At 36.1% G+C, this 24769-nt stretch overlaps 1 protein-coding gene across 1 annotated transcript in view; it reads right to left on the minus strand.

The window, feature by feature from the left end:
- Nucleotides 1-5377: 5377 nt before the first annotated feature.
- LOC126416789 (ninein-like protein) overlaps nt 5378-24769 on the minus strand; it is a 145112-nt gene continuing 125720 nt past the window's right edge. The window contains exons 18-21 of the mRNA XM_050084656.1: nt 22382-22525; nt 12888-13047; nt 12425-12525; nt 5378-10401 (exon numbers count right to left, since the gene is read on the minus strand). Coding sequence (XP_049940613.1) covers nt 10264-10401; nt 12425-12525; nt 12888-13047; nt 22382-22525 — 543 coding nt within the window. The 3' untranslated portion in view covers nt 5378-10263. The remainder of the gene's footprint in view (nt 10402-12424; nt 12526-12887; nt 13048-22381; nt 22526-24769) is intronic.

Below are 24769 nucleotides of genomic sequence, written 5' to 3' on the forward strand. Positions count from 1 at the left end.
TTACTTGCCATTGCATCATTCATTGTATGTTACAACTCAGAGCTCTTAAACTGAAGTAGAAAAGAGTATGGAAAAAAACATACATCATAGGTTAACAATGTTCTGTTACTGTTAATAACAAGCATACAACAACATCAAATTCCCTAGTATAGCTTGCTTCTCATTTGCATTTTATTTTTAAACAAATAGTTCATTATCATGAATTGACTTACTAATTTATTTTACAATAGAAATTTTATCTCATTTTAATACCGTTAAGTCATTTTTTATGTTTTGTGCATATTTTTGTTTTAACAGCATATATTTGTGACTATGGTGATCTTTAGTTCCTAAAAATCCTAGCTCCATTCATTACCAATCACCAACATCAGCACCATCACAATCAGCTGTTTCGAGTGGATCCAATGCCTTTCTTGTCATTTGCCTCTAATGAAATGGAATTCTCAAGTAGATAGAAGGTGTAAATTTCAAAAAATCAAACACACTCATATTCTTCTGGGGGTCAGTTTGTTGCTATGCAACTGAAACTTCCCCAGCTGAGAACTGCTTTGGCTGTCCCATCATTGATGGTTTCAAATTAAGTAATCTGAGTGAATGTCATACTTTGGAAAATAAAAAGTTTAGTTTTAGATCACAAACTACAGCTTTCAACACTCAAAGCTCTTCCACTGAGCCTGAAGCCAATTTTGTTTCTCATCCATTTGTATTTCTCTTTCTTCCATTGACAACATGTTTTTATCATGTAAATTAATCCTGCTTTCACAGACTACTGCTGTTTAAACTGTTTAATTGTGTTGTCATGTATGAATGCCTGAAAATGTTGTAAATCATTAACATGGGATAAGAAGAAGACATACAAAGAGTGAGGGATGCTGCTGAAATGTATAATCATGATATAATTAGCATATAATGACTGGAGCAAAAAATCATTTCATTTCTTGTGATATGCCCTGTCTTCCCATATTTACTTGATGAAAGAGTAATATTAATTTATTGTCACCCTCACAGTTATAATGTTTGCTACCAAGAAACGAAATGGTAATAATGCCTAATGCTAGTAGCAGCAATAGGAGGAGATGGGAACCATTTTTGGAAGAACTGATGCTGTGATATGTAAATAGTGAATATTTAATTTTACATTGGCAATGGACATTGTTACAAAATTAGTTAAAAAATAACAGTAAATTACTGCTCTATAACCCAGCTTCTGCAAAGGTTCCTACAGGATGAAAATGGTATGCCTCCAGACACAGATTTCTACTCAGATTATCATCTGCCTGTCAGCTTCTATAGATTCGAGAGATTGTATGGGGAATTCAATGACAGTCTTTATATTTTTCAATTAAAGACATACCTGAGATTTCATTATATGAATACCTGGTGTCTGACAGCAGTGATCCCCTTCCTTTCCTTTCTTCCCCTCTCCACCTTCATTTTACACATCTGACATTTTGTTAGTCACATTTCATTCACAAAACTGTGTTCAGATACAGAAAATTTTTTCTACCAAATTTTTGCCTTTTGTTGCATTTAGTTGATTGTCCATAAGCTGGTACTAGTTGGACATCTTTCATTTTAAAATAACTAATAAAGTCCTCCTTCCTGCATGAATACCATTTCCTCGTTGTTGAAGAAACATGTATTCCAGCAGCTGTGGCACTATTAATAGGTGTTGATATATTTTTTTCTTAAAAATTTAAATGTACACACAAGTGTGTTATAAACAGAAGGGCATAAACTTTATCACCTTTGTTCACGTTATACTCCAGTTTGTTGTACTGTACCTTTTATTTCCTGTGGCTGCCTATGTAATTTAGCCAAAAATCTATACTAATGCAACGTGCCATTTTCTGCTCAGGAATGCTCAACAACATTAGAGTTCCAAGTTAGGTCTAAGTCATAACATAATATATATTTAAATTACACTAAAAATATTTGTGTAGATTGACATGTTAGTGCCGCCTGCTGTACACCAATTTTCTTCTTCTAAAATTTATTTTTGTTGCTATGACTTAGACCCAAATTCCAAACAGGTGATATTCAAGCATTGCTCTGCTGCAGATGGCATGCTGCATCAGTACATACAAGGAGCGTTTGAAAAGTCTGTGTAAAAATAAAAACTACTTCCTTGTTTGGGGTAAACCTTTTTTTATTTTTCAACATAGTCTCCTTTTAGACTTATACACTTCGTCCAATGCTGTTCTAATTTGTTGACCCTTCTGAATAATAGTAATTGTCCAAGTCTGCAAAATAGCTATTAGTTGCTGCAATCACCTCCTTGCTTGAATAAAATCTTTGTCCCGCCAGCCATTTCTTCAAACTGGGGAACAAATAGCAGTTCGAGGGAGCCTACTCTGGAGAATAGGGGGGATGTGAAATGAGTTGGAATCCTATTTCCATTAATTTTGCGACCACAGCTGCTGAGGTGTGTGCTGGTGCATTGTCATTCTGGTGCATTGTCTTGATGGAAAAGTACTTTTTTATGGTCCAATGGCCGGCGTTTTTGGTCTTCGCCTTTTTTGGTGCAGATTCTCACTTCGTAACCCATTGTTTAGACTGTTGTTTGGTCTCAGGTGTATAGTAATGTATCCATGTTTCATCCACAGTGACGAAATGACGCTTAAAGTCCTGTGGATTCTTCCTGAACAGCTGCAAACCATCCTTGCAACACTTCACACGATTCCATTTTTGGTCAAGCTTGAGCAATTGCGGAACCCATCTTGCAGATAGCTTTCTCATGTCCAAATGTTTATGCAAAATATTATGTACCCATTCATTTGAGATGCTCACAGCACTAGCAATCTCATGCACCTTAACTTTTCTGTAATCCATCACAATATCATGGATTTTATCAATGATTTCTGCAGTCGTAACCTCCACAGGGCATCCAGCATCACTTGTGCCCATATGGCCACTCTGAAAATTTTGAAAACACTTATAAACTATTCTAATCGAAGGTGCATAGTCACCGTAATGTTTATCAAGCATCTCTTTAGTCTCCTGAGGCGTTCTGCCTTTCATGAAGTAATGTTTAATCACCACAAGAAATTCCTTTTTGTCCATTTTTTGACAATCACTCGACTTCCTTGATTCACACGAATGCCAAACACAGAGAAATAGACCAATATGGCTGAAACTTGGTGTGCGTTCTTTCCCAAGATGCTACCAACTAAACATGACCTTGATACGCGCCAATGGTGCCATCTCTTGGGCTTTGCATGGAATTTTCAAATGCCCCTCGTACCTGTGGGTATAATGGATAGGCGCTAACAGGGAACACATAATATAAAATAAGGTATAGCAGATAGAGCATCATTTAAACAACAGCGATAAATTTCATGTTCAAGGGTTCTTATGCACATCTTGTGTATATCAGAATTTCAGAAGAAATAAACAAACAACCACTGACTATGCCACAAATGTGATTATTAATGTCTGCACAAAATCAAACAAAATTTGTGTTCGTGCAAGAAGACAGACTTTGTTAATCATATTTTGGCAAATTTGGAAACAGAGCTTTAAGTCCATGTCTCTTTCTTTTTATATTTTCTTCTATTTGTATGATTAATTCTATTCACCATTGCATCATACCTCCATTCAAGAAGATGAAAACTTACAATGATGAAAAAGTAAAAATGCATAATAATCTCTCTCTCTATCAGCCATTGCTTCTTGGTGTTAAGTGTGATTTTCATACTTGGTTACAATACTGTTAGGTGCAGAAGGCACAAGTACAACTCACAAGTTCTGAGTTGTGTGTCCTCAGTCCACACCACTGTTAATTTTCTGAATAAGGAATTTTAGTTCAAGAAGTCAGATATAGTATCATTTCCAGCAACACTTCCATAATTATAACTTTTGTTGTATTTTTGTATGTCATATTCATGAAAAATATTCATCTCATAATAATTAAGTTTGCAAAGAAACAGGTTTTTTAGATTTCTCCTTGCTGTATGGAGACAGAATATAGATTGAAATTACAATGAAATGAACACCCTTAGCTGCTTACAGGCGTTGACATACGTCAATGGGGACAGATGAAAATGTGTGTTCCGATCGGGATCCGAACCCAGGATCTCCTGCTTACATGGCAGACGCTCTATCCATCTGAGCCACTGAGGACACAGAGGATAGCACGACTGCAGGGATTTATCTCTGGCACGCCTCCCGCGAAACCCACATTCTCAACGTATTGTCCTGCACTACATTCCTTTCATCTGTCCCCGTTGACATATGTCAACACCTGTAAGCAGCTAAGGGTGTTCATTTCATTGTAATTTCATTCTAACGAGCTGCATGGTCACCAATGGTATCTGTTCTTTTGGACATCTTAGTATATATAAGGCTCACCGGTCACTTGACCATCTTCTTCTTCTGTGCGAATGCACGAACAGTGCCTGAACTCTTACAGGAATTGGCAAAGCGCCGCGAGTAATGAGTATAATGGGCGGGGGCACTACGAATGTAGTGCGGGACAATACGTTGAGTATGTGGGTTTTGTGAGAGGCATGCCGGAGATAAATCCCCGCAGTCGCGCTATCCTCTGTGTCCTCGGTGGCTCAGACGTATAGAGCGTCTGCCTTGTAAGCAGGAGATCCCGGGTTCGGATCCCGGTTGGGGCACACATTTTCATCGTCCCCGTTGACGTATGTCAACACCTGTAAGCAGCCAAGGGTGTTCATTTCATTGTAATTTCATTCTAACGAACTGCATGGTCACCGATGGTATCTGTTCTTTCAGACATGTATTAGTGTATAGAATATATATTCATTGGATAGACTGCTCACTGCTCATACATTACTGGGAGCAGGCAGATAACAGAAGAACAAGAAGGAAAAAATAACTCCAGTCAAAATATAGTGCTTTACCATCTTTAAATCACAAATGAAGTGCACGTTTGATCTGCATAATTATGAGCACATTTAAGAATTCTCTGTCATTCCTTTTTTTTTTACATTGTGATAAAAACTTGTTTCACATTCTTATAAATACCATCAATAGGCTTACAAGTACTGGAATGAATTTGTCAAGTGAACTTTCTGCTTCATCAAACTGGAGTGTCTTGATTGTATGAGATGTATGTGTTACAAAATATGTAACATAAGTATTGTGGCAAATGATAACTAAATTATCTCATTATTACTGTGGTTTTACTTTCTCTTTTTCATTATTTGAGTTTGGGAACCTCTAACTTAGGATGGATACAACAGGAGCTGGAACTGATCCACCCTATGAGCAGTCCAACATTTTATCACTCCTTGTTTGCTTACATTTATTCAGTACTACTCATCATTCTACTACGAACTCTATTATTACACAACTTGATACTTCGGACAAGGATGATGTATTACATTAACTTTTTATACATAAATATAACTGAAAGTTAACAACCAAGTATCTTTATTTATGTTTAAAACACAAAGAGACATAAACAGCAGTTTTGCTTAAACTGTACACAAATACTGTAAAAAACAGCAAGGCACAAAAATCTTGTGTCATGGTAACATTGAAACCATTTATATAAATTTCTTTTTCATCATTTTTACAAATCTGGAAAAAGGATAAATGAACAGACATCCATAAAAAGCTCTTTGAAAATATGCATAAGTTCTGTACTAATATTTCAAAATTCTCAAAATTTCAAGCACCAAAACACAGCATATACAACACAGCTCTCAACAAGAGTTTAAGTGTAACACACTATACTAATACACTAACAGTGACACAAATACTGTCTTGAAAACAACAACAGTATTGTAACTTCATATCAAATCTGACAGATAGTGTGTGTTATTTGAAACTAAAAACTCAGAGTTGCCATTAACAATGTGCAAGCACATTCATTGGTGAGAATAATGATTTTAGAAAAATTTTATAAAAACATGCAAATAATTGCACACAATGGACGTTCAAGTTTGCCAGTTTGACAGTGACACATCTGACTAGTATTCACTACTTCAAAAAATATGTCTTTTATCAATACACTATATTATCTGTACACAAATGATAGTGTATTCATGGATATATTAACCTATCAACATTTTATAAAGATTTTAATTACTGTACAATAATATTCAAACATCTTATTGCGTAATAAAAGATATATGTAAACTACACTAATATTCTTATATGTAATTTGTACCTTTCTGTAAAAGACAGCAATAAGCTTTCAGTATAAAAAGGATTATTACATGAATCAAAAAACAAGATAGAAAATTATATATATTTTGGTATAGCAATATGCATAGGAATAGAGACCAACAGCACAAAATGCTCTTAGCCCACATAAACAGTACAAATAAATACTTGATGTCTTTTCTTTATCTACAGAAAAATATGCTGTACAACAATAGTATTAATTTAAAACAGAAAATTACAACAGAATCTTAGGTCACAACATTTGGTACATATTTTCCATTTCTTAAAAGTACTACAATGAAGCTTTGCAAAAAAACAGCATCTAGTCACTAAAATGACTGCCTCAGTTTGAACAACACTTCTAACACTATGGTGCAGGCTATATACTATTGAGAGAGCTTTGATTCCTTCTATTTAGACTATTATGAAAAATATTTGCTCCCTAAAAATCATAATCTACAACAACAAAGTCAAAGCATCCAAATAATAAGTAATTGCTAATGTGTTAGATTATACCTGCACTACAAGAGGTGTAAAAAGACAAACAGGAAAGGGAAACAGAAATATGTCATTACAGTGACTCATGATATATCACCTTTTCACATTACAAAATATCTCCCTACTTGAGTTTTACATAGAACTCTTTCATGCAATGGTTAATTATCAGTTGCAATATGTGTTTATAACGTTATACTTTAATGGAAAAAATAATTTGCTGAACATTATGTGGAAGTTATGACATTGGTGTGATTACTGATTGTCTGCTTAATTCTATTGAAAATAAACATTTATGAAAGCCAAGAGGGGCCAGATGATCTTCAATCTTTAAACACTAAAATACAGTCATTCATCAGACAAGACAAATGTTCTAACATAAATAATGGTTTACAAATAGTACTTAGTGTAAAGACTCAGATAAAAGAAACAGAGTTGTGGGTGTGTGGTGTTTCTGCTTAGAATCAAAATTCTCCCCAGCACAAAGCAGTCCCAAAAAAAGAAAATATGAAAACTTTATGATTTCACTAATCCTATGTAAATTAACATTGATTCACTGTTACACAGACAAGTGACCTATTTATTCCAATAAGATTAATTAAACAGTCACCACAAGTGTCATTTATATATAGATTACCCTGAAACAAGTTACAGTTCGGAAGCAATAAAAATTGAAACTTACACTCCCCATGCTACTTAAACTTGAAAATCAAGAATGTAGTATACATACAAGCATAATACATTATTGCACCCAATGGGATTGAACAAAGAGATATGAAGAGCATAAATACAATTAAAACTGCACCAGGCAACTACAGAACAGAAATTAACATTGAATGCAAAATAAAATGATGATAAAGCAATCAATGTGTGACAGAAGAATACTTCAGAAACTTTAGCATTGGGACAATGTACAACAAAATTTGAAAGTGGAGAAGCTGCCAGATCACAAATAGGTAAACAGTTGACATAAAAAAAAGCAGCCAGTGACATTATGGTGAAGCTACCACTTTCTGAAAGAATATCTATCTTCTGATTATAGAGAAGCTTTTGTTCCAAATGCAGATTGCTTTTTAAAATGAAGAAGAAGAAGAAGAAGAAGAAGGTATTATGAACTGTTATGATCTGTGGTAACTGATGTTGAAATAATGTTCGTATGTTTTGCATCATGTGTGAACTTTTAGAAGCTTTGAAGATAAGTAAGAAAGGTTGCTAACAATTATATTACAGAAGCAATCAGTTAACTTTTATGGTACTCTAATTCTTAAAATTAGTTAGTTAATGAATTATAATTATTCAATTAGTTTTATTCCTACTGGCATGAAGACTGGGGATTAATATGTTCAAAGATCATTCTCTACTTTTCATTTTTGTTTTTTCCCCCTTGCCCTCAATGAGTAAAGTAAACATGTTCTTAACAACTATCTAAACATTTCATTAACTGAAGACTATGTTAGACATTCTGAAAATCAAGATGAACAATGTTGTATGCAAATGTTAGAAGATCAGAAATAGTAGTATCAATAAATAGTATTCTCCATAGTTTATATATATAATACAAAAAAATGATCCATTGAAAAATGAAAAATTGTAACAGGCAAGAGAGACAACTAGAGACACATTGTAGTCTTCAAAATATGAAAAAAGTTAGGATAAACTGCACAAGACTGATGGCTAAGTGGCGATGAAAACAACCTACTAGCCTCTTGGGACCTGCATATTAATAAGATGGAGGCATTTATAAACCTGTTAGCCGACTGGAAGGATAGCTTCTGAGCAACACTTCATGAGACAATGCACTATAATATCAATGACACAGTCATATTACTACCTATCATCAAAGTTGTGTTGTAGTACACATACTTTAGGAGGGACTGAAGGAAGGAAGATTAGGTTGTAACATCCTGTCTCATAAAAGATGAAGCACATAAGCTCAGATTTCGGAGAGAGTACGAAATGAAACCTGCCATTCCCTTTCCATGGAGTCATCCTGGCATTCATCTAAGGCTATTTAGTGAAATGGCAAGAAGCCTAAAGCTGATGGCTGGGCAAAGATTTTAACAATCATCTTACCAAATATAAGACCACTGTCTCATACATCGAAGGATTCCTTCATTTTGTGGCTGCATCTCATTGTATTGTCATTATGAAATTTCATTTCTTTGTGTGAAATGTACTGAATTCTTTGTCATTGTTGTTATTATTAATTCATATGTGCCACAGATATTTCTGAAAGAGATTTCTGAAACTCATCTGTTGCAGTCAAATTTCTCACTTTTATCTGACAACGAATCATGCACTGTATTAAAAGGGCTACATATGGTCAAAACTTGACAATGACCGAATGTGTAAAGGCATAATTGCTACAGCCCTCTATCTTCTCTACATTTATAAAATTAATTATGAATATCATTAAGGTACTGACAATTTTATTTTAATAGATAACCTTGTACTGAAACTTTTCTACATCCATCCTAAGTTATCCATAAATAAAAACTGCATCTAAATCCTCAAGGCATACTGTTGAGAAATCAATATATGATAATGCTCCTGAAACTCAAATAATCTTCATAGTCAGAAGAAGACTGATGCTTATCAGTAATTAGTAAATGAATAACAACTTTTATTACCTATAATTACCAACTGAATATTTACTCTTGTGATAAACTGTGTCTACAATAATTAACACTAACATACTATTAAAGCTTATCACACTTATTTGCATATATAATGAGCAATAAAGCACTTACCCATGAGCAAATATTGTGCTTATAATGCTAAACACGGATAATATGCAAAGGGATATGAGGGATGGTAGTCCCCAATAATGTATATACCAAATAGCTCCTATTTGGAGAACAATCTGCACAAATTCCACACTATTCTACAAAAACTGTGATATGCTTAGGGAATATTTTAAGTGGAAACAGTACAACAATATGCAGAAAATAGTCTTTCCACTAAAGTTTTAAACAGATTTACAATTATTCACTCTTGTGGGAGCAAATAGTTTTGAAGTGTACATAAAATCCATGACATGGAAGTCATACCGATAGTTTGGACACAATGAATTACACAAATTACATTTTAAAATACAACAGTAACCAAAGTATGGCAAGTATTGCAACATTATTTATGAATTGCGTAGCAGTGTGTGAGGAGCTTAGTAGCTAACATAGGTCTATAAGCAATCTTATGATTCAGATTTCCTCAAGTACACAAGCAGTTCATTAGCTACTAAGATACTGAATTACTTATCTAAAATACACTGCATCATACATAAGTGACAATACAATTATGTGGAAAAACAGAGAATACGGTGTGTTGAAAATTTGCAATGTTTGCATTGTTTGGCAGCTAGAACACACTAATCAAATGTTCTTGCAAGAAGAAAAACTGTCTAATGATAATTCATACAATGTGCTGAATCAGTTTTTTAGTTACTTGAATCAAAATGCACAGTTCAATTGGCTTCTTATTTGTCCTCTAATGCACTAGAAGTCTTTCCTTCTTAACTAATACTCTACAGTACATTCAAACAGCTCTTGGATCTACACTGTGCAAGACAGGGAGCATGTGAAAAACTGAATGTGAGAAGGCAGTACCAATTCACAACAGAAAAACAAGTAACTACACAGAGCTTGAGTCAGTAGTCATCTGTGCTAGTGAATGGCACCGTTGTTCTAGTCGCTGGACGCTCTGATGAAGATATGCATTTTCTACATATAAATCCTTGACAAGGAGGTCAGCCGATGCCAGCCGCCCAGTCTGTAAGGGGAGAGAGAAAAAAGAAAATGCACACTATAATTTGTCACTGTTTGAAAATAAATAATCACGGAATTAAATTGCTCACGGCCATTGTCAGTTTGGCCAAACATACACTCAAGAATTAGTTAATACCTACTCATTTACCCATTCATTCATCACATTCCACAAGTACCATCAAAGAAAGACATCATAGAAACTTAATCTGTGTGCTGTATTAACAATAAATTATCACTATTTTATTGCTATTCACACTTATGCCTTCTAAATTTAACCAAGTAAATTAGTAAGAAAGCCACTACTTTTTCACTGCTGTCCCCTCAGTTTTACTATATAGCTGCTGTTTCTCTGCTATTCACAGACTAATATTTAATAGATTTTACTATTGTATTCTTCAAAGAAAATATGTTTACATCCATAAATACTGAATCCTATTTATAGTACACTAGCATTTTCCCCATGGCTTTGCCTATATATGCTGACAAAATTGTTGGCTTGCTGCAGTGGCCAGTCTCTTGAGTTGGTTGACACTTTGAAAAACTCAAATAAGAGAAAAATTGCATTTCACACTTTTAAAGTATTCCAAGTCAACTAAATGCAGTAAAAGAATACCAACAGGTCATGTCCAAACTCTTTTACATATCTCCCCTACCATCCCTACAGGTAGTACAGTTATCTTATTCAAACAGAATTTGTATGCAAATAATAAGTCAAGTATACACCAAATTTGGTAGAAATTGCTCCTTGAGTTATGCTCTTACAATTCATATCAATACTCATCTATAGGGATGCTATGAGGTTCTTACTGTCACAGTAATTCTCCAATGATATTTGTACCAAGTTTGGTGGAAACGCTTCAGTCATTACAGAGAGAGGCAGATATGTTATTGTCTTTACGACCCCTGTCCCACACACACATATATTTTTACATATCACAGCTTCTCACCTGCACACCCATCCCCCTACAATAGGTTTGTACAAATAATGAGACATGTATATAAAAAGTTTGTTGAAATTGCCACATATGCTATGTCAGCCCCTTTTCTCCCCCACCCCTTTGGGAGGAAGGTTGTTCTTACAGCCTCAGAAACCTCCACAGCTGTGCACACGCAACAACTCACCAAAGTTTCTTTGTAATTGGATGAATGGTATAGGAGTGCATAGAAGAGAAACATTCACTTTTACATAGATAAGGATTATTACATGTTATGCAACTTTATAACAAACACTGCTATCTTCCATGTGCGTAACAGAAATTTTAAGTCCTAAATCTAGATATTCAGACATTTCCCAAAAGAGTGGGTAATGAGGTGCGTTTCTCTTTGCCTTTTGAACTGGCAGGGATATCCAATTTTTTGCTTTATGTTAGACAGGAGCTTGCTGATTATATCATCACCAGAGTATGCAACTACACTCAGAACCTTGGACACAGAAGTAATGTACACATGAAATTTTTCTTGCATCTTGTATTACCACTGAAACTGACTTTTATCAGCAATAAAATCTGCAAAGCAGTAAATATATTGAAAAGTAATGTTATCTTTATAATGACGAAGAAAACCGCCACGCCAAAATTTTTCTGCATGAAAATGAAGCTGTGCATTAAATGAAAATTCTCCAACATTCCTTCAAGAAACACTATAATTTAAACTATTGTTAAATATCCGGTGCAAGCAATGTTCAGTCTCAAGCAATTGCATTTCACACAACAGTTAGAGGCCATATATCCTCCACATGTGCATTTGCATTTTATTCATTCTCCTACAATTTTTTCGTAAGTAATCATCATCATAGAAGAAGAAAATGAAATAACATATTTAAATTGGGTATTATCTAGTAGGATGACAAATGAAAACATTGGCAACCCAAAACTGCCTGTTAACTTGTCAAATCTAAAAACTGTAGAGTCTAAAATTCATTTTATTTTCACTTCTTCATTTTCCGTCATGTTACAGTAAGAAACATTCTATTCTGAAAAGCCTACTTGATGTTGCTATAAAGGATAGAATTCAAATTTTCCATTTACCTGATCCTTGCAAACTGAAGTCTGCTGCAACAACCGTTCCTGCGTAGAGTGAAGAAGTGACTGTAGCTCTGCTATCTCTTCCTTATGCTGCTGCCATGTTTCTGTCAGTTGGAAAAAAAGAACACACACACACTTTTGATAACAAACGGACTACAGGTTAGACACTTTTACATAAACATAGATCATTGATCTTAGAAATGGAAGGCCCATAAAATTGATGAAGCTGATATTTGTGGTCAATATTGACAAGTAGAAGGCAGCAGTGGAGTTTCCAATTTGGATGAAATGTCTCTCTCTCTCTCTCTCTCTCTCTCTCTCTCTCTGTGTGTGTGTGTGTGTGTGTGTGTGTGTGTGTGTGTGTGTGTGAGAGAGAGAGAGAGAGAGAGAGAGAGAGAGAGAGAGAGAGGGCAACATTAATGAATGCACGCTGACTTAGGATTTTAACTATTAAAAAAGTACTTACGCTGAAGCATAAGATCTGCATGTTGCTGATACTGCCGTATTTTCTGCTGCAACTCGTGGCAGTAATGCTCCTGCTGACGCAGACGTTCACTCAATGCTTGAAGCATACATGCATCCGGCTGAGACCTCCAATTGCTCCTCTTACCTCCTGTCTGATGTACCTGCTACATCAAAACATCAGTTTATTCACTGAATTAATTCTGCAAACAAAATTTCCTGAAATATCTGACAGCTCATTTTTACTGAACAATTCTTCAATACACAAATACATAACATTTTAGAATAAAAAACCATATAATTGTCACATCTATGTGACTGTGTCATATTTTATTTTAACTCCTTCATCAAGACACTGTTACTGTTACAGCTCCATATGTCTATTCAATTTTACAGCAGTTGTAGAGATGACATATTTTTACTCTTTAGTGAAATCCACGCTGCAGATTACGTTTGTGACAAGTTAAAAGCTGTGTGCACGATCGAAACACAAACCTGTATTTCTGTTGCCGTGGGATGGAGAGGGAGGGAGATAGAGAGAGAGGGAAGAGGGAGGGAGGAAATGGGAGAGGGAGGGTGGAGATGAAGGAGGTGGAAGGGGAAGGGAGAGGGAAATGGAGACGGAGGGATGGAGGGGAGATGGAAAGAGGGAGAGGAAGAGAGGGGAGATTAAGAGAAGTGTTGAAATTGTTAAAAGCAAAATGGAAGAAAAAATTAAGAGAAATTATTGATAGAAGAACATCTCAGAGTAGCACTTACACTCAAAATTCACAATTATTTATTAATATATTCCAGTCTCCGTCTCCCACAACTGTTTTTTGGCCTCTACATCTCCCTCTAAAGTCATAATACGTGTCCTAACATCCCTCTCCTCCTTCCAGTCACTGTTTTCCACATACACTTTTCCATGCCCATTCTGAAGAGAATCATCTGATTTCTTATGTAAATTTGATTTTTAATATCCTTCTGTAATGTTACATCTCAAACATTGTGATTGTCTTCTTTTCTAACTTTCCCAAGGTTCATGACTCATTTCCATACATGCTGTTTTTCAGACATTTTTAGGAATTTCTTCCTGAAATTAAAGCGAATTGTCGATATTAGAAAACTTATTTTAGTGAGGAATTCCTTCTTTCCCTTTACCATCTTGCTTTTTATATCATCTTTGCTTCGTCCGTAATGCGCTGTTTTTAGCTTTCAAGGCGGCTGAATTCCTTCAGTTCGTCTATTTAGTTGCCCCCAATTTTGATTTTAAATTTTACGCTAATCTCATTTCTGCTACTCCTCTTTACTTTCGTCTTTCTTCAGTTTACTCTCGATCTACAGTCTTTCATCATTCATTCAAAGGTCCTATATTTCTTCATCATTATCACTGAGGGCAGAAATGTCATCAGGTAATCTTATCATTGACATATTTCCACCCTGAATTTTAATTCCATTTCTGAATCTTTCTTTTATTTTCTTTTGCTGAACGGATTGAACAATAATGGAGAAAGGCTCCACCCCTGCCTTAGATCTTTCTATCCTGATCTTTCGTTCCTGGTGTTTCATTCCTATTGTTCGCTCTAGATTTTTGTTCATGTTGTCTACTACCATCTTTCCCTGTAGCTTACCCCTACTTTTCTCATATTTTTGAACACCTTGCACTGTACATATGTTAGGTATACAAACATTACAGAACAATGTTAATTTTTCCGAATGATTCTATTATCAAGAGCAACATCAAAACTGCCTCTGGTGCTTTTACCTATTTTGGTATCTAATTGCTCGCCATCTAATACATTTTTAATTTTCTTTTTCATTCTTCCGCTTATTGTACTTATCACCAATAATATACACACATATATATATATAAAATATGTGCATCAAATCAGTGGTCTTGCCGAATGGGATACACCGGTTCCCGCCAAATCTTTGAAGTCAAGCAACATCGGGCATGACCTGTACTTGGATGAGTGAGTGTCCGGGTCCATCACATGCCTTTGGCAGTTTTCCCTTTACCTTTCTGACAAAAGGAAAGGAGGGATGGTGGCATAAAGTTCCTGATCACCAATCTTTGTGGCAATGTCCTGCATTAAATTCTGAACCACTCCAGTGTCTACTGGAGTGAGGGCATGTGACACTGTTGACGCTGATGCGTCCTTCGGATGGGGTGTTAAGGGGACCACACCCTGCCTACTAACCCATGTTAATTGAGACAAGTATTTGACCCATTTCTGAAAAAACTATTTGATGCAGGACCTTTAATATTTTCACTGTACGTTACATGATGCTAATAGAGTCAACTGTGCTAAAATCTACTTTATCCATTTTATGGAAATTTTAAGAAATACATTTTTTTGGTGAACATCCTAATGGGGGAATATTAATGAATGTAGTCCCAGAGGTGGCTTTTTATGTTATGCAGAGTCTCTGAAAATTTCATTCATTTATCTATGATAGTTTCTGATAAGGGGCATATGTACTGAAAATTTTAGTTTGCAGGAAACTGACTTTAAAGAAAAAACTTTTGAAATTTGTTACTTACAGTTAATTAAAACTGTCCTGCTGCATATGATGGCCCTTCTTTGGCCTCTGGCAGGTCTTCCAGTTTCTTTTTCACCTTCCTGGATGTTTGTCTTACTTTTTTGGCAATTTCAGATGCAGACCTGTCTGCATCGGCTATCCTCATTTTATTGCAATGTTGCAGCCCAGTGACCATATTTTCACAGGATTAATTCCCAGATTTTTCAGTACCCAACACTTTCCAATATTACCACAATTGAATGTAATAACAGTATCATGAACTCCTAGTTTCATTGTATGCATGCCTACAAATACAGTTTTAGGAAGGCAGTTCCAAATTATGCTGTTGAAACATTAATTTGGGTTCTGTGTCTGCCCATGCAGACATTTCCTTAGAAGGTCAGGATGATCCAAGTCTCTGAAAATAGGTTTAATTACTGTAATAACAGCAGCAGGAAGAGAACGCTGGTGAGAATAAGATTCTCCAGTTGCCTGAGCCCTATTGTATTTGCACTACGAATTTTCTCCTGATGGACACAATCCATGACATGGCTTATCAACAGTAGAGGATTTATGGAAGAATATGGCCCAAACATCTCTCTTCATTGCCTCCAGATTTTCATTATTTCTCCTAATTGCCTGGCCATAGTATACCTGCAAGTTTCCAATCACACTAGAACAAAACTAACCGCGTGTTTGAAAGCGTGTTGTTTACAAACAGCAGAAACAAAAGAATACCCACCGTTGCATTCCAAGGATAGCCAACACACTCGGGAGTAAAAAAAAAAAAAGGGTCCCTAACATGCAATGTAGGGGTTGTAAAGATCTAAAATATATGCAGAAAAGTGGGTGTGGCACATAAACACACGTGGTAGGAAAATGCTCCTTAAATGCTCAAAAACATTTTCAGCAGAATCCGTTTCAGAGTACTTAAATAAAACCTTAATCTATCAAAATATGATGAAAACCGAAACGCGATTTTTTTCGGCCTGAACTATGGTGCAGTCCCCTTAAAAGTAAATAAGAAAGCTACAGTCGACAAAAGTGACATTAGCAATTTACTCTTCATATGCCCCATGTCTGCTAACCATTCTGGTTTACTTACATTTACAAGCAATGCTGTACAACATTTCCTGAAGTGTGTGTTATTACCAACTAATAAAATGTAGGAACTAGCTAGACAGAGAGAAAGGAGGTGGCAAAACATAAAAATCTACAAGAAAATTATCAAAGCTGAAATATGCACTAGGCGCAATATCAATCCGCTCATTAAGCACTTTATCAGGCTGATTTTTCTTACGTTTGCACATCTCCAATGCCTCCAGGAGACTGAGGGTGCACCAACTTGGTGTACTGTGGAGAATGATACTGAAATGTAGACTGTGGAGACTGTTCATACTATACTCTATGGCATCTAACTTACGTACACCCTCAGATAAATGCAAGTGAATTGTGGACACATTACGTGGTCACAAATGCCCTCTAAATTTCACATCAAAAGACCTGATGGTCTGGCCTACATAGTAATGGTCACATGACCACAATCAATTCTATACACTCCCAACCTTGAAAACTTGCTTTTCTTTCCTATATTATGTTTCTACCATTTGTAGACTTAGAGAAAGCTATTGACAATGTTGACTGGAATACTCTCTTTCAAATTCTAAAGGTGGCAGGGGTAAAATACAGGGAGCGAAAGGCTATTTACAATTTGTACAGAAACCAGATGGCAGTTATAAGAGTCGAGGGACATGAAAGGGAAGCAGTGGTTGGGAAGGGAGTAAGACAGGGTTGTAGCCTCTCCCCGATGTTGTTCAATCTGTATATTGAGCAAGCAGTAAAGGAAACAAAAGTAAAATTCGGAGTAGGTATTAAAATTCATGGAGAAGAAATAAAAACTTTGAGGTTCGCCGATGACATTGTAATTCTGTCAGAGACAGCAAAGGACTTGGAAGAGCAGTTGAATGGAATGGACAGTGTCTTGAAAGGAGGATATAAGATGAACATCAACAAAAGCAAAACAAGGATAATGGAATGTAGTCTAATTAAGTCGGGTGATGCTGAGGGAATTAGATTTGGAAATGAGGCACTTAAAGTAGTAAAGGAGTTTTGCTATTTGGGGAGCAAAATAACTGATGATGGTCGAAGTAGAGAGGATATAAAATGTAGGCTGGCAATGGCAAGGAAAGCGTTTCTGAAGAAGAGAAATTTGTTAACATCCAGTATAGATTTAAGTGTCAGGAAGTCATTTCTGAAAGTATTCGTATGGAGTGTAGCCATGTATGGAAGTGAAACATGGACGATAAATAGTTGGGACAAGAAGAGAATAGAAGCTTTCGAAATGTGGTGGATGGGTAGATCACATAACTAATGAGGAAGTATTGAATAGGATTGGGGAGAAGAGAAGTTTGTGGCACAACTTGACCAGAAGAAGGGATCGGTTGGTAGGACATGTTCTGAGGCATCAAGGGATCACCAATTTAGTATTGGAGGGCAGCGTGGAGGGTAAAAATCGTAGAGGGAGACCAAGAGATGAATACACTAAGCAGATTCAGAAGGATGTAGGTTGCAGTAGGTACTGGGAGATGAAAAAGCTTGCACAGGATAGAGTAGCATGGAGAGCTGCATCAAACCAGTCTCAGGACTGAAGACCACAACAACAACAACAACATTATGTTTACTTCTCCATCATAGCATATTATTTACTTAGAATCCACAGCTGATGTTGGACCTTCTGAAGCACTTATCAATTTGTTGTGATGCTTTACCACAAAATGAGACAGATGCAGCTCTACATTAGCAATATTTTTACTTTCATTAGCTAACTGTGACAAAATCCTCCTCTGTTCAATTGAGAAAATACATGACAAACTGAATACCTTAAAAAAAAAAATAGCAGTAGCTAACAGGTACAATGAAAAAGATATGATGTGTGCTTGTAACAAAATTAAGAAAGAAGAACAGAGAGGAATTTCATTGCAGTCAGCAAATGATAGGTCAGAAGTGTCCCAATGGCTCTTCATCGTATAGTCTCACAACAAATTGTGAATATATATGTAATAACATGTACTGTATGGAATGCCATACTATATATATGACATATAACTATATGATAATTCTCCCCCAACCAGTGGTCTTGAGGCATATATAGAGTAAGTTATTACAGTGATCTTTTTTTACTACAGATTTCTTATTTAATTTTAACTCTCACAACGTATGCACCTTTTACGGTTATAACATGACTACTGTCTATGTATTCTAGTTCAATATATTCTTATTTTCTCTTTTTGCCACTTGGTGGTCTATACATTTTATGTAAGCATTGAGTTGCCACAGTTTGTATATTTTTATATTTTACTAGGGGTTAATCATCTTTACATATTACTGGAGTGTGTTTTAGATCCATTTATACAGCTGTTCTGATTTACAGAGTACATACTACTGAACTTTTGACTGATCTTTAGTTGGGCACATTTTGTATGCTCATACCAGATATTTTTTGGAGCCATAATCTACAGTTTTAGAGTTATATCTGTAGCTTTTATTAATGGATCATATGTGTGACAACAGTGTTGTTTATGTCCGGTGACAATTGTTTTCCATTTATTTGCGTGAAACTGTGAGCCATTTGGGTGATTGCAATTGTTAAGTGGATGCAGCACGTGCATTCATGTTCTGCTCTACTGTATTTATTAGTGAGCTTCAGTTTTTTCGTTTTGACTACCAATTGCACAGTGCGACAGTACTGTGTAATATTGCAACTTAGTTACACTTACTTTAAATAGAGGTCCCTTCCTCATTACATTTTATTTTTATATATGATATTAAGCACAATTACTTGTGCTTTTATATCTAGTTGCACTAACCCCCACTGGAAAATTCTTTTACACTTAGTACAAAACAATAAACTGTACCATTGTTATATGTAATGACACAATATGTTTAGTATACTGCATCTGCTCAGGTACGGGAACGTTTCCATTTTGCTTAAATTGATTTCTGATTCTGCATTTATGTAGTTTGGATATATTTGTCTGTCAAGCTCCCCCTTTGTATGTACGATTTTAAGCATGGTGATGATCATTATCAATTGAAATTAATAATCTGATTGGTAACTCTTGTGGTCCATGACTAGCATTATACTAAGATAAATATTTCCTGGATTACTGGGAAACTCTACTGTGAAACTGTCACAAAGAGTGACTCCCTAAACACCCTGTGTAGACGTATCTCTTGGAAAAATTCCTATAGTCCATGATCAAAATAATATCTCATGCCAACCCTAAACGGGCAGATACACAATTTGACTGATGAGAAAAATAGTTTCAAATCATTTATGGGACACTATTGGCATTTCTTTCTACAGTGTGAAAAGAAAACTTGCTGATAGGAGTGAGAAATGGGCTCTTGTGTTCAGCTCTACTCCAACTGTCCATGCAGTGTGAATTCCTCCAAACTCTGTATCGGTCTATTGTGATCTTCTTTTCGCTTCAATTAAAATGTCTGGCACTGTACGTGATGATACACACGTAATTCCTGCTACTTTCTTCAGAGGGTGACCTTTGGTACCCCCTTCTGCCCCTGTATCATATCAGCTTTAAACTTCATGTTACAGACATTGAATGAGACAGGCACTGTACTATGCCACATTTACTTACACCCTGAACACTAGCCAGTACACCATGCCAGTTGCCCTAAACCACCTCATTTGAGACCACTGGCAGCTTCCATTATTAAAACATCAGGGTAGCAATGTTTTATCTGGTGAGCTTATTAACTGCAAGAAATTTTTAAATATAGTTTGCAGATTGCACTCTCTTCTTTTCCTTTTTTATCTGGGAAAATTTTGGGGTGAATTACCACATTCCCATTCTAAAAACTATATAACTGCTAGAAGTACTTCCTGTTGAAAATTTCGGGGTGAATTACCACATTCCCATTCTAAAAACTATGTAACTGCTAGAAGTACTTCCTGTTGATTCAGTACGAGTACACAATTTGTAATGGAAAAGATTTGATAGACTGGGAGATTGGAAAAATAAACTGACAGAAGAAGAGAATATGCATTAGCAACAAGACCCATAAGTGAAAACCTATTATCTACAGTCTGCAATAGGTAAATTCTAGAACTAAACACAAAATAAACAGACAGCACAAGTAGATTGGAAAAAGGTCAAGCTTCAAAAAAAAAAAAAATGGCGTAATAAACTAAGCATGAAAATGAAATGAACACACAGTGACACAGAAAAGGTACACTTACAGAACAACAGCAAAAATAGATTTAGAAATATTATGTCTGTGTCTATGTATATGTGCGGATGTGTGTGTGTGTGTGTGTGTGTGTGTGTGTGTGTGTGTGCCCCCTAAGGTAAGTCTTTCCGCTTCCGGGATTGGAATGACTCCTTACCCTCTCCCTTAAAACCCACATCCTTTCGTCTTTCCCTCTCCTTCCCTCTTTTCTGATGAAGCAACCATGGGTTGCGAAAGCTTGAATATTTGTGTGTGTGTTTGTGTGTTTTTTATTTTATTGTGTCTATCAACATACCAGCGCTTTCTCGTTTGGTAAGTTACAGCATCTTTGTTTTTTACATATATTTTTCCCACGTGGAATGTTACCAAACGAGATAGTGATGGTATGTTGATAGACACAATAAAAAACACAAACACACACACAAATTTCAAGCTTTTGCAACCCAAGGTATTTTTCCCACATGGAATGTTTCCCTCTATTATATATATCACTGGTAAAAAGGACAATTTTGAAAGGTACAGTGGAGACTGAGACTGTTGTACTGCACATGAGAAAAACCATACAATGGCTACATAGTTTTGATGCATTACAACAAACAGGGAAAAGGCAAAAAATGAGAGAACAGTATATCATTACATTGCTGAGGGAACTGTTTAATATAATGCATAAAGGAAAGTTGAAATAGTGACAGTTCCACAAATAAAATAAAAATGCTGTCGATGGTTATAATGAAAAGAAACTACACAAAGGTCCTAGCTGGAGTATGTACCATGTACTGACAGGGCCAATGTGCATAAAGAACATAACAGAGATAACTGGAGAGAAGAGGCTGTTAAGGGATAGGTGAATTCAAAAGTTATTTGTGACAATAAGAAATTAAAATGTTCCTATTACACAATGATGATGAAAACTAGGAAAAAGAATAGAAAAAATGTACAAGAAACTACAAAGAATCAACAATCCGTAAACAGTAATGCCCAGAGTAAATTTTTCACTCTGTAGCAGAGGTTGTGCTGATATGAAACTTCCTGGCAGATTAAAACTGAGTGCTGGACTGGGAATCGAACCAGGGACCTCTGCCTTTGGCAGGGAAATGCTTGAATGACTGAGCTATTCAAGCACAACTTGTGACCAGCTTTGCTGCTGCCACTATCTCATCTCCACTTTCCAAACTACAGAAGTTTCACAGGAGAACTTCTGAGAAGTTTGGAAGGTAGCACACGAGTTGCTGGCGGAAGCAGAACTGTAAGGCTGGGTGGTGAGTCTTGCTTGCGAAGCACAGTCAGTCGAGCACTTGCCCACAAAAGGCAAAGGTCCCAGGTTAGAGTCCCAGTTCGGTACACACTTGCAATCTTCCAGGAAGTTTTTATAATGTACAGATCCAATACTCTGAGCATGGTGATCTGGCACAACAGTGAATACTGAAATAACTCTAAAGCCTAGGGAGAAGGTAAATGCTTCACGTTGTTGAGATAACAAACATATCTGGAAAAAAAGAAAAAGAAAAAAAAAACAATAATTTAAAGAGTAAATTCAAAGCGCTGTAGAACACCAAACTAAAAAATAGCAGAAGATATGCAGAAAGAAACTGATGATGTTCACATGAGTTACAAGAAATTAAAAATGTTCTTATATGGAACAGATCGTTCTTAAGATATTGTTGACAGCTAAGGATGTAGAGGCAGATAGTCACATCATAACTACTGTTTATAAATTAATTAAGCAATTCACAGAACACTAACCTCACTGGATGAAGTATCTCTGTGCTGTTGGGAATACTGATGATCACACTCGACTGCACCTTTTAATTTCTGTGTATGACGAGTGGTTGATTCTGCAGAAGATGAACCGGTTTCTGGTGTTGCACAACCATTTATAGTTGGGATCTGTACACAACATAATTTTGCTGAAGCGAATAATATTTTGACTCCTGATATTGAATTGTAACTCACAATGGTGAAACAAAATATATAATACATACAATTCACCAGTTTTTGCACTGGTCATTGTGTAATTTTTACTTGGTCTTCAACAGTTTAAATGTTAGAACTAAATATAGAACAAAAATACAATCTAACAACACAAGTAAAAAAAAAAAAAAAAAAAAAAAAATTATCGGGATGCATTAAACTAAAAAGAAAAAAAATGAAATTAATACAAAGTGTCATAGAAAATGTAATTCCTACGTACCAACAGCAAATGGAGGAAGGTACATCATACTTCACATTTATGGAAATACCAGATTTGGAAACAAGTAATGATATGTCTTTTTTTTCACTTATTTCTGTCAGTCCTGCTCCAAATGTTCTTATTTCAGTTAACTGATGGTAGGTGACTTTTCAGATTTTCTTCTCCAGTTTTTTGTTTAACTGGAAGTAGGCATCAGGTTGTATGGTACCTGTAGTGTTTGGGAAGTAGGTAACTTTTACTGAAGTAGAGAAAAAGTGCTATAACATCTGAGTTGTTATTTTCCAGGCCTAAACACACAATGAGCCAAAACGTTATAATCACTGCCCACTCTGAGACTTAATGCCACCTAGTGGGATTGGTGGAATGTGATGTGGCAAGGATAGTAATCAGTGAAGCAGAGACAAACGGAAAATCATTCTAGTGATGATATGGGCCACAAATGGGGAAATACATTGACGTAAGTGACTTTGGCAAAGGGCAGATTGTTATGACCTGGCACCTGGGGACAAGAATCTCAGAAATGGCCAATGCTGGTTAGCAGTTCATGGGCTGCTGTTGTGAGAATCTATGGGAAGTTGCTGAAGGAAGGTAAACCACGAGACGTCCAAGCCTCATCATGGAAGGTGGTGGTACGAGGCTTGCCTGCTCTGTAAAGCAGAATAGGCAGATACAATGACAGAGTACAATACTGACTCCAGACACAATTGTTTCATAGAACTACACTTAATGTACATTTTTGAGCATGGAGGTCCACAGCAGACGATCCCTACATGTTCTCATGCCTGACTCAATGACTCATCAAATACTATTGCGGTGTGCATAGAATCATCAAGATTGAATCATGGATCAATGGAAACATGTTTCCTGGTCAGATGAATCACATTTCTTGTTACACCAGGTCGATGGTCATGCTCGGATACAACATCATCTAGGCTACGAGTACCAGGCATGGAGGCCAGTGGGGGCCAGTATCACGCTACAGAGGACATTAACACTGACTTTCATGGGGCCAGCTGGTAGTAATCGAAGGCACCATGACAGCTGTGGACTATGTGATTATTATTGCAGACCATCTGCATCCCTTTATGACTGATATCTTCCACAAAGCTGACAGTATCTTCCAGCAGGATAAGTGCCTGTGTCACAAAGCCAGTATCAAAGACACCTAGTGCCACGTACCTCCGAGAGCCTACCACGGACTTGTCAAATCCACACCATGCAAAATGCTGGATGGACCAACATGGCATTAGGCAGGTAGTCAAAACGATTCGGTCTATCAGTGTATCTGTCTGTAAAATTTGTGGCTGCATTATTATCAGTGAAAACTGTTTCATTCTTAGTTGCATTATAATACAAAAATTTTAATGGAAGATGTGTGTAGACATGAACTCTTTTCACTGTCATTCGAAGTGTTCTACATACAATACCTACCTCTTCTCAGAAGCTGTTGCAGAACAATATATCCCTCAGTAGATTAAGAAACCAGTATTCACATCATGATCATCATCATCATATTATTATTATTATTATTATTATTATTATTTGAAACAAAAATAATGACTCAGATATTAGTCATTTATTGACATAAAATAGGTATTGGCACTAAGATAAATATCTGTTTGTACCGATAGTAATTTTGTGCTAAAGTGCACGTCATTTATGTTGGCGACCGAGTTTGGGTTCGTTCTGCACATCTGACGTCACAAAACACAGTCAGCCAATGAACAGAGAACGACGTTGCCAGATCTCGACTGCAGTGCAGAGCACAGACGAGTGTCCTCAGTTTTAGAAACGTTAAGTCATAAATAAAGTAATAGAACAAAAGCAATGTCTTGATAGCAGACTTTCTTTTACAGAATGTTTGGAAAAAACATTCTTTATACCAATTGCTTCATATTCTATTTAATTAAACCAAACAAGCAATAATACTCCTAATTCAG

The sequence above is a fragment of the Schistocerca serialis genome, chromosome 8, assembly GCF_023864345.2.
Source record: "Schistocerca serialis cubense isolate TAMUIC-IGC-003099 chromosome 8, iqSchSeri2.2, whole genome shotgun sequence".
Lineage (NCBI taxonomy): Eukaryota > Metazoa > Arthropoda > Insecta > Orthoptera > Acrididae > Schistocerca > Schistocerca serialis.